At 34.9% G+C, this 12,143-nt stretch overlaps 2 protein-coding genes across 3 annotated transcripts in view; one reads left to right on the forward strand and one right to left on the reverse strand.

Moving 5' to 3' along the window:
• The first annotated feature begins 231 nt into the window (after positions 1-231).
• LOC139691807 (corepressor interacting with RBPJ 1-like) lies at positions 232-4,848 on the forward strand. The gene is made up of 7 exons (XM_071589676.1): positions 232-402; positions 482-576; positions 652-801; positions 991-1,091; positions 1,450-1,658; positions 3,490-3,587; positions 4,079-4,848. Exons 1-7 carry the CDS (start codon positions 331-333, stop codon positions 4,671-4,673), a joined length of 1,320 nt encoding a protein of 439 aa, XP_071445777.1. The 5' UTR covers positions 232-330; the 3' UTR covers positions 4,674-4,848.
• Sf3b1 (splicing factor 3b subunit 1) overlaps positions 4,841-12,143 on the reverse strand; it is a 30,271-nt gene continuing 22,968 nt past the window's right edge. For both annotated transcript variants that reach the window (XM_071589672.1, XM_071589673.1), the window contains 4 exons: positions 10,029-10,204; positions 6,863-7,135; positions 6,512-6,728; positions 4,841-5,173 (listed from right to left, as the gene is read on the reverse strand). In XM_071589672.1, the coding sequence (XP_071445773.1) occupies positions 5,015-5,173; positions 6,512-6,728; positions 6,863-7,135; positions 10,029-10,204 (825 nt within the window). In that variant the 3' untranslated portion in view covers positions 4,841-5,014. The remainder of the gene's footprint in view (positions 5,174-6,511; positions 6,729-6,862; positions 7,136-10,028; positions 10,205-12,143) is intronic.

Genomic DNA, 12,143 nt, shown 5'->3' on the forward strand with positions numbered 1-12,143 from the left:
TGTATAAAGTGACCAACTTACCTTCTTAATGCCCGAAATCTTCAAATCCAGGGAAAGAGATGTATGGTTTAACTTGCACATTTGAACATAGTAATTAGTTCCGCGAAGAAAAGCATTCCTGAAATCCAGTCGCGTAGACCTTTCCATGTATTTCTTTTTGCCACCCACTGAACTCATGCGATTGTTTCCATCGATTGTTGTCGATATCATCAACAACAGATCGACCCTAGCGATATATATGCATCCAAAGAGATTTCTGCAACTGTGACAGTTTGACGTTCAAGTAGTTTTGGTTTCAATTCTGAACAGCGTAGCGGAAGTTTTATCAGAATGGGGAAGGGATTCAATAATTACATGTGCAAAAAGTTTTTCCATCCAGCTTCAAGAGATAACCTGAAACGAGTAAGTAATATTTCTTTATGAGTTCAATCCGCCTTGGCTTTCTGAATCATTATTTACGTACTGTTCCATTTTCCATAAGGTATGGATGGCAGAGCAAAAAGCTGATGCTTACAAGAAAAAACAAGAAGAACTGAGAGTACAATATGAAAAGGAACAAGATCTATACAATAATAAGTAGGTAGTCGCTCAGTTGGAAATTTTTTGATTTAATGCTCTGCATCACATTACAATCATCTTTTGTTTTTGTAGGGCCTTGCTGAGTAAGGAGAGTAAGGATAAATTAAGCGTTAATTTTATGTACGAGCCACCACCTGGTGCTAAGAAGGAACGTCAAAAAGAGGACGACGAACCGGAATATAAGTTTGAATGGCAAAGAAAATATAATGCTCCTAGAGAAGAGTGAGTACTTCTATGTTTGGTCTTTCCGTTAGTTCAAAAACTTCATGTCACATTGAGAAAAATTGACCCAAGTTTCACCTATATATTATTTTGATAATGCATGTATTTGTCGTTTTGTATACATCAATCGTACAGTGTTGTCCATAATGTTCATTAAATCCTACTGCGCTTTGTTCGATTTCTTATTAGTTACTGCAAAGATAATGCCGAAATTCGTGACCAACCTTTTGGTATCCAAGTGAGGAATGTCAGGTGTATCAAATGCCACAAGTGGGGACACATCAATACAGGTAAATATGTCAGAAATAAACGAACGACATGATGCATCCCCGGAAATATCACCTAAACCTCCCAAAAAATATATCCGTCAATTAGTGTTGTCGAAACTGTTTAATAAGTAAAATACATTGGTGAAGAAGTGGTTCTATTGGTGAAAAATTTCGTCTGAGTAAAATGAAGAACTTGTACGCCTATTTTGACTTTGTTAAGCTATACGTTTGTATAATTGCCTGTCATGCAGAGATTTTTGACGTTTTTTAACCCTTTCTCTAGTAAATACAAAAATTCCATTGATGTTATTTGATTTACCATATTTTTCTTTAAAAACCGTTGCTAAAGTTGTTTTTACTTCAATATAAATGCTTTCAGACAAGGAGTGCCCCCTTTTCAACCAGTCGACAGGAGTTGGATTTGGAGTTACTTCCAAGGCATCAGGGAGTGGTAAGAGCTCCAATGAAAGCTCAACTAATGTTCCCATAGATGCTGTCACATTGGTCCAGCAAATGCGTGAAGATGGCCTTGCACTGAAAAGAAGTGCCATGGGGCTTCAGCAGCACATGGAATTTCCTCCGTCACAGGTGTGTTCAATTTCTTTATTCCTGTGAGTGAAGTCAGTAATCCTATATTTGAAGCTTTGGAAATCATTCGTGTTCATGAGTGCTATATAAATTGTCAATGGAATGTTAAATGAGTGTGGGATCAAAATTAATGTGTTATTGGTATTCTAATTCACAATAGTTCCATTCCATGGTTTTATGATCTTTGCTTGAGTGGCTTGTGGAGAATTTGAAATATAGTGTTTTTAAGTGTGAATGGGTTGTATAGAAAATGGAAATACTATTTTTGTGATTAATAGTCAAATGGAATTTTCCCAAAAAATAATTTTCCATGGCATTTCATATTTTATGAAATATTTTAATTAAAATATACATGCATTGATGCTATCATGCATGCTATTAGTTATGTAGGCATTATATCACTTGCCGAGCATTGCTCCAGGAATGTATTTTAGCTCATAAAGATGAAGTGTTCATTGTTTGTATACCCAAAATAATCCCAGAATATGCTTCAGAAACAGTGGAAAAATGTTTGGCTCTTTATTTTATGTTGTAATGGAGAAATGTCAATTCATGTGCTCCCAGAGCTCCTTTCATCTGTGATCTTTCGTGGTGCAAAAATGACAGTTGTTAATTTCTTGCCATACTTGGTTCTTACAATCACATTAGGCTTTTAGTTTGTTGAAAACTAGCATAGTATATTAGAATATGCCTTGAAGAAGACATCACTATTATGTGAAGGACAGAGGTGATATCAAGAAAGGAAATATTATTTCTTATTAGTTATGAGAAACTGTTGTGAATATGGTAATATATATCATGCATCTCCAGCAAAACATTCTTTGCCGGCCCTGATGGCAGTGGAGGATCATCTCCACCTGCCAATCCAGAGGTCGCAGGTTTAGTTCTTGCCTTGGTGTGTTTTTCTCCACCTAGGGCTGCAGTGTTTGTGCGTGCCTTTGTGGTTAATTTCAAGATTTAAAATTTGGTTTAAATTTAAAAAATGGCCGTTTTAGGATTAATGATAAGTAAATAGACTCAAGAAACAAAAAAATAAGTATAGGAAATACAAAGGGTACCATTACTACATCACCTGGGATGGGGTAGGAAGTTGTAGTATTACTATGTAATAATACCAACTCCATAATGCACCATTTGTTCTAATGAAGTCGTGGTCAATGGAAAAATCGCACTCGGGAAATCTGCAAAAAGGTTAATATAAAGGAACTGTGGCTAAGCTATGGTGTAGTGTGTGACTAGCATGAGTTTAAAGGTATGGTTTCAACAAACTGTTAACACCATGTGGATATATTAGCATTGGTAAATTAACTAATTCCTGAATTATTAAGTTATTTAAACATACTGAACGTTTCTGTATGATAATCCATGGTAGCTTGTTTGCAAGGATGAAATAATGTAAAATGAGTTATCCATATTCTCAAGACCACCAAGGTACCTGTTATGTGTATGACCACAGAAAACTCCGTCGCTGTATTTATTCACTGGGCCAGTCCCTTAATAACTACTGCTCATATGATTTATTAAGAGTAAAACTTCACGATGGAAGTGCTAAATATGGTTGCTATCATGGAACTAGTTCCTTTATGTCTCTAGTGTCTCTAATATTTATACTTTGCCGTTGATCTTTGAGGAAATTCCCTAGTAACAGGAATCTTTAATGACCCAGGGATTCCTTTAATACAATGACTTATGAGAATACATATTGTTTGGTCACTCCAAAACATTGATTATTTATAAGTTAATGGTCCCATCAAAATGCTCTGGTGAAATTTATGAATCAAACGTGCTCATCTTAGCTGACCTCCTAAAGCAATCATTGTTTTACTTGCAGCAACTGGTATCCAGTGATACTGAAGATGACAAAGTAAAGGACTCCGATATGAAATTTCTGAAGTCCCTCTCCACAGCTCAAAAGAGAAAGCTATTAAAGTAAGACACATAACGTAGAAGTATCCTTTTTTGTATAGTTATTCAATGACTGAAAAGAAGGCAGTACATTAGTAATTCCTTGAAGTTTAGCCAGAGATGAATAATTTATGAAAGATATCACACAAGTAAATATAAACTGTAAAAGTTTGTCAACTTTGTTTTTTTAATTGCCAAAATTTTGTTTTTTATTGCCCCCTTATGCAGTTTGAAGTAATTCAGGAAGTGGTTTGACACTATTTGGTGGCCAGTTTAATCAAGCATCCAACACATATTTCATTATGAATTTGCTTAGAGGTCATAACCTAATTCAACCCAGTTTAAATGTTGTGACTAAGTATTTAAGTCTCTGTGGTATCTTGATATAAGTGAACAAGTGTTACTTGATATATTACTGGCAATTCATTCAAATCTGAAGATGAATAGAAAAATAAATTCTTTCACCTATTAATGTTAACATCACTGAATTTACAAATACCTCTCCTTACCTGCAGGAAACTGGAGAAGCTCGAGAAGAAAGCTAAGGGCAAGTCAAAAAAGAAGTTGAAGAAAAAGAAAAAGCAAGAGAGCAGTGACAGTGATGCATCATCAGCCAAAGAAAAATCCAAGAGAATCAAAAAAAGGTCTGATTGCAATAAAAAAAGCAAGCACGCAAAAGACCAAAAACACAAGGAAAGCAAGAAGAATAAACATTTGGAAACTGCCTCTTCATCATCATCATCATCATCTACTCAATCTTCTGAATCAGAAGAGGATATTAAACCTCATAAAATTAAGAGTGAAAATAATGTAAACCATGATGCCGAAAGATATAGGCAGCATAAAACTGATGCCTACTCAAGAGATTTTCACAAGAAAATTAGCAATTCCAAAATGAGAGACAGTAGTCCGGCAAAAGATTCTGACAGAGTGAAAAGGAATGAGAAGTATTATTACCCAGATCATATAAAGAAGGAACATTGGCATGAGAACAGCAAACAAGAGGAGAGCAAAAGGCATCCTGAACAAAATTATGATAAAATGAAGAGAAAATTGAGTTCCAAGGAAGATGATGATCATAAATATAATGGGAAGAAAAGAAAACGTTAACAGTGAAATCTGAACACTATATATTAATTAACCATGTGTATTTCTGAACTGTATTTCAAAGGTACTGTAAATTTTTTGAATGAGTAATTTTCCTTAGCAATCCAAGGCATGAAGGATACTAAATACATAGCTCAATTATGGAATTATTTTAAATAAATTTTACTACATTTTACAATGGACAATGTTATTTTATTTTCATTGGTGAACTACATAGTCCTCATACGTTTAATAGAAGTTACAATGAAAATGCTCTGAAGGTTCACAAGAATTTTTCTGAATGTCACTCAAAATAATATATACAGGTGCAGAATATGACGACTTCACGCTTCATGATATCCTCCTTACAGTATGTAATCCAGTTCATACCTAATGTACTGATTTTTTGGATCATTGGCAATCCGTGGATATCCTGCTACTAATGCATCTTGACCCCCAATATAAAGGGTATTGTATATCTTCCAATATACATCACGAACTTTCCTTGCTGGATGAAATAGACCCTGAAAAAAGAATACAAATTAATTTTTCCTTTAAAAGTAGCTTACTATAGCTTAATTGTTTTCTGAGTTTTAAACGGTAAACAATGAGTAACACAGAAGCACAAAAATTAATCAGCAATAATCTTATCCAAGTCTTGTATATTTTCATAAGCAAGATGCCTGGAATAATAGAAAGGCTTTTTCTGTCAGCCCAATTGGTTGGGTATAAGCATGCCCGTGGAATTGCACAAAATTCAATAGAAGGATAATTTTTTCCCCCATGTAATCTGTGGGGTCATAGTAAATATTCCACTAAAGCAAGTTCATTTGTCAACTTTTTCAAAATGGGTAACCATAGCACTTCTATCTGCGATAATTGGTAGTAATAATTAGGGGAGGCGACCAACAGCCAAGGTCATTTGCGCCATTAGGAGTATACAGGAAAGGTCGAAGGTTGGAGAGAAAACCGGCATTGACATTAGCCAACTCTTAAGGCAAGGCGCCAAGACGTCCGCAGCTTAACATCCCATTCGACGGACGGCGTACTCACTCAAAGTGACCCAGGTAGGGATTGAGATACCACTGAAAAATATTCAACACCGCCGGGCCCTCTGGGTGGGAAGCCAGTACGATAGCCACCGCACCATCCCTATCATCACAGCACCATCAGAAAGTTGTTTAAAAGGGTGGTAAATTAATATGGTTACTTATAAATTAAATAAATGTAATGCCTGGATGATAAATTCTAAGATGAACAACGTATTTCTTCAGGGATTAATTTAACAGCAAATTAGTTCAGAGGTAGGAAAAAGTAATAGGGGGAAGTTCGTCCAAGGTTCCTTTAAACTTCATACACTTAAAAGATATTTAAAATGCATTGGAATAGAAATTCAGTTCCTGACACTTCATCAAATTCCCAGAGAAAATGGACATTTAAAATTCACTTGAAAAAACAAATATTTTACGGAAATTTTCTCCTAATGGAAGCTTCCCACATTATTTTCATCAAACATATATTGATGTTGTGCAACGCATTCCAATAAGCTATGCTAATGTTTTTAGATGTAAAAAACTACCCTATCGTTACAGTAAAATAATCCTTAAATTTATGCACGACAAATTAACAAAACACAAGTTTTCACAACACAATGAAATTATCTAATCCTTCCATGAAGAACTGCTCTAAAAGTAAGCAAAATACATTTTATGAGGAAAACCCATGAATGAAGGAAAATTTCACTTTTTCGTGGACAATCTATGATAATGGATCAAGCACATGAAAATGCCAATCCTTAACTATAGTTGACAATAATTTCCGTCAATTACTCTGAAGGATTTAACTGAGTATATCACCCATACCTGTAATGCATACTGAAGAATTTTGATCGGCCCAAGAGCAACTCTTAAACCTTCAATAGAGTCCATGAAAGCTTGGACAAGATGTGGAGATGTCTCAAAGATATTTGGCCATACATGATTCAGCAGATGAACCAACGCATCCTCACAACCAAATCCATAAACCCCCAAAGCCATATGTTTGATTGCAGCACATGCAGTCTGTCTATGAACCAAGTCCCTGAAATGAAAAAAACGTTTATTTGATGAAGATATTACAATAATTTTGACTGAAAATTCATTTACTTATATGAACACTACTTCTAAAATTTTAAATTCTGCAAAAAAATTTCTATAAGCACTAAGAAGGCCCACCTGTCCATTAATGCATCTTCCAGCAGTGGTGTCACAGCATATATGTAATCCTTTCCCATTTCACCGATGTACTCGAATAAAAATGACAATGACTTCAAAACTCCATTTTGCACATTCAATTCAGGAACTCTGTACTCATTCATCAATGCAGGTAAAACTGTGAATGGTGAACAGGTCTCAGCCACAATGGCAATTGCAACTGTTGTACATACCCTGTTTTGTCGCTCCTGTACTTTCAAATTATTCAGAAGTGTTGCAAGAACATCATGAGGCCTGTAAATACATTATGACATGCATTAGGACAACAAATAACCTCTTTAATAGCAACAAATTATATATTGCACGTCTAATCTTTCATAGGACCTGAAGTTACTTCCAAAACTAGGTATATCAACAGATGAAAAAATTAAATAGGCATTAATGCTTCATTTACAACATCATGAATTTTCTTATCCATAAAAAAACAAGAATGCTCACTGAATTCTCACAAGTTTAGCGAAATGAAATAATTACAAACACACATTCTCAAACTGAAGGCACATTATCTCCCTATAGTTAGCTGTTAGTATGGGTGTGCAAAGCTTCTTCATTGTCCATTTTGAAGCAATCAGTTATAATGCTTTCGGTTTAATTATTCAAATGATCCATTAACTGGAAGTAGGGTTACATACATGTAAACTTTCTTGAATGCCAAATTTGAACACCAGAAAAAATTGGTAATTGTACGTTTACATACAATACAGGGTACAGTAATGTGTGTCACAAACCTATGAATGTTTCCAAGAGATTATTGATCACTGACACACAGAACAAATACATAGTTTAAAAGATTTCACGCATTACGACCCTGTCAATAGTGACCATGATAGACAGAAAGCAATTACTGCATAGAAAAGTACTTTAAAGCATGCAAATAATAGTGGCGTATTATTATTATTTGGTAGACTGCCGTTTAAGGTAGGTTTCAGTTGAACGCAAACTTAGAACCCATACATTTCCTAGCCTTGCCTGGCAAGAAAATCCTTAACTGTTCTTATATTCCGCAAATGTTCTACCAGCCATCATTCCACCCAAGATGCATACCCTTCCCATTTTCCTTTCTTTGTCTAACATTCTCCTCTCTAACACAGCCTTAAGCATTCTATGGCCTCTACTCAAAATACTCCGCATCTCTGTTTTCTGCCTCTTTTGAACCTCTCCTAACAATTCTCTCTCTTCTCTCGCCATGCCTAGTAACTATTCATTTGTTTTCCTTTCCGTGCATTTTTCTTTATCCATCCTTCTCAACACCCACATCTTAAAATCCTCCAAACTACATCTATCATCTTGCTTCAATGACCACCACACCATACAAACCACATTTAAGGTTTTCATTAACCTTTCCTTCAAACTTCTTATTCAAAGTCCCAGTCATCAACTCATTCCTAGTGAAAGCTTCTTTGATTCATTCAAGTTTTCTTCTGATATACCCATTACTTTGACTGTCTTGGCCAAAAACAGCCAAAAGATACGTAATTTGTTCAATCTTCTCTATTTTCTGATCTCCAAGTTTAACATTTCACTTGACCTTCTTCCAACTTGAAAACCTCATAATCTTTGTTTTGTTTAAATTGATTCTCATCTCATACCCATCACACATTTTCATGCACTCATCAAAGATTGTAACCCTATGAATGACGGGTGATTTTATGGATTCCCCACATACTATCACTTCTACCGCCACCCCTTCTGAAGCTTCTCTTACCATTTCCTCCACATATATAGTGAAATGAACAGGTGATAGTGGGCATACCTATCTCACTTGCCTGACTACTCTACTGTACATCCTGACTTTCAATCCACCACATGTACCTGAGCAGTCAGAGACATGTAAAGTTGTGGATAAGTCTCCCATCCCTCCAATCTGCACCTATATTCTGTAATGCATTTGTCCATTCGACCCAATTCACTCCATCAAATGACTTCCAAAAATCCAAGAAACAGCAAATGCATCCTGATTGTATTTCAAGTTCTTTTCTATTTGCGAACTCATTACTGTTATGGGATCACATCCACCTCTCCCTAGCCTACAACCAAACTGAAGATCCTTCAAGTATTCATTGGCCATCCTCTTCATTCTTTGGTTGACAGACCTCAAAGTACCACCTTAGTTGTGCGTGAAAAGTGGCATATTAGAACAGGAAAAAAAGGCCAAGAATTATATTTGAAGTAACATTCTGTTTATAATGCTACTAATTAGGTTAAGTGCAATGCAAAGTTAGTCAGCAAGGATTATTATTATTATCAATAATAGTCTTCAATTTAAGGGAGACTTAGGATTGGAACACTTAACTGACTGACGGACAGCACCACATAGCCACCATTTTTGCCTAGCCAGACTAATAAATGATTTATATCACTGACAAATTAACCACATTCCCATTAAACACACATAAAATACCATTTTTGCTTTAGAAAAAATAAACCAGATTACGTGGTTGTCACTTGAAGTATTGCGCCATTTCATATTTCCTATGAATTGTTTAATTCATGAACTCCCATCCCCTTAATCCATATTTCAGGCAATTATTAGCAAATTGGAATGCACTTCAACAGAAAAAATTGAGTTCTCGATATTTATAATTACTCCAATGAAGAATCAGTTAACTTTTAATTCACATTATGGAAAATATTCTACTCTACACACATGGCACTGTTAATAACATTTAAAACTTTATAAGGAATTACACACAATTTTTCAGAGAGAGCATGCCATCTGGAAATTTCAAAGGAATGTCTTCTTAGAAATGGAAAATATGTAATACACAAAAAACTGACAAAATTTCACTTCGTAAGAAAGATCTATGAACCAAAGAAATGTTTGCCCTCCAAAAAGTAGTCAAAACATTGCAAACATGATCAGGCAGAAGAATAAGAATTAATTTATTAAACAGAAAGTTAATTCTAGGAGCAAATATCCTTGAATTCAATGAAATTTCACTAAATGCTATTGAACACAAGAGGAGATACTTTCCAAAGGCAAAACTTACATAACTGTTAAACAGATTTTGCAAGTTTCTCGACATGTTATTATGTGCCATTGCATTTTATTTACCAGGACCACCATACTACTGCTTATACCAACTTTAATTACTCTCAACTTCTGAGATATGTGCAACTATCTTACCCAATTGCTTTAGCAATGTAGCCAAATGTATTGACAGTCGCTCGTCTGATAGCCTTCTTGTGAGCTTTGAGCAATTCTAAGAGCTCAAAACATATCCTCATCCACTCCCTGGCAGAAACATACTCAGGACCTCGATCGGCTATCCTTCCTACCAAATCTATGCAATTCTCTTGCACCTAAAAAAAGAGGGAAAAAAGGGAAGTAATCAATTATAACCTTGCAATACTTATTAAACATAATTTTCGTGGATTTTAATGCTTTCAGCACTAAGTTCTACTATTTTACATAGTCATAAATCACAGAAATACGACATAGATTATCAGCCGAACTACCATGAACGCTTCAGTATACAGAACCAATCACACATCAAATGTAAACATGCAGTTACAATTACTTGGGGTAAGTGTGCACCAAAGCACAAGGCATCTGTCAAATGATAACACAGGACTTATGAATTAAATTGGTAATTTATTCAACTGTTTTTGGCTCAACTTTGTGGAAGTTCATGTTCATTAAATGAAGAACACAATGTATATTTCCACTGTTCTTTATTTACGTTCAACTAGTTCCAACGCTTAGGCATCATCATCATTCATGTAAATAAAGAACAGTGGAAATATACATTGTGTTCTTCATTAATGGTAATTTATTGTCGTGTATTGTGTACAAAATGTATTATAAGTAATGTATTGAAAAATTAATGCATTCTAAAAATTGTATAGTGGGAGCTTTCATCACAATGATCCACTCGGGCATAATGCATAATACACGGTACCACATCCAAAAATATGTATTTTAAATGATTTTGATAGGACTACATGACTTGAAAAGCAATGCATTTCACCACCAGGGTGTTGACTGTTTGTCAAGGAATTCCAGTTTTCCAGGGAATAAATATTTTTAGTATTTAGGGAAATCCACCTCCCTTAACAAGTTAACGTTTTTTTGAAAATTGGTTACGGATAATTGACCGTGATCTTAAAATGACAAGGTCTCATGATGATACAGGGCACATAACATAATACATAGCAGGCTGACAAAAGTATAGATAAACGCATCAGGAATAATATAAGTACACTGGCCAGATAAGATATCTTGTAATCACAATTTATTAACATTTGACCTTCTTTATTGGAACACAGATGGTCTGGAAAATGAAACCTTTATCCTGAAAAAATAGTGAAGTACTGGTTCACTAAAATGCTGCACTTTAAAAAGACTGCCAAAAGTGGAGAGCAAGGAGTTGTATCACTTAAGTCAAATTAAAAATTTATCATACCTTTTTCCTGCAAGGCAATTGCCAATGTCTTTAGAATCTTTGAACACTTCAATTTTTGGAAGGAAGAACAGAAGGAAATAAGGAGAATTGAAGAAGGGTTTATAGTAGTGTTAAATGTGAAGTTGTGCTTTGTTAAGAGAGGTGATTCATCATTGAAACGTCTTTGTCCATCCAAAACATACCTTAAAAATTAGAATACCAATGATAAAAATATTAAATGAATTTACATTCCTAATTTTTCTTTATTTTACTAATTAACATTAATGAAATTCAAATAATTAAGCTTCAATCAATATCTTTTATGTTAAAACAACTGGAAATTGGATAATTTAACTAATTATTATCCAAATAACATTAATAGTAACTCCAATGCAACAATTTCAGAGGGTAAAAAAACCATTCGCCTTGACTGGGATTCGAACCCGGATCCCTCGATGTCTGGTCGAGTGCTTTAGCCAGTTAAGCTATCGAGGCGTCCTCTTAAACTCTGAACATTAGCGGATAACTCTGTTAAAAGTTACTTTTGCGGCATCTCCCGCAGTTTCTTTGTAATAGTACCTTGGTCGGTAACATGGTTCAAATGGATATTGTTTTACATTGGGAAACAAAGGTATCAAGCAATGAAGAGTTTATGCAGTTGGAACCCCTAAGTAAGAAAGGTAAAATTTCCCTAAAAAATAGGCACCATGACTGAAAACCAAAACCAAACAGGAGGCAGAATACTTATATATGGTTATGAAAGCACAGGCAGTTTTCACAAAAAATACCTGAAGATTCACAACAGTATCAATGTTTGTTAATGATCCTATTTTTTAGCTGTGTTAAGAAAGAAAAGA

The sequence above is a fragment of the Hetaerina americana genome, unplaced genomic scaffold, assembly GCF_022747635.1.
Source record: "Hetaerina americana unplaced genomic scaffold, ioHetAmer1.1.p SCAF_4, whole genome shotgun sequence".
Taxonomy (NCBI): Eukaryota; Metazoa; Arthropoda; class Insecta; order Odonata; family Calopterygidae; genus Hetaerina; species Hetaerina americana.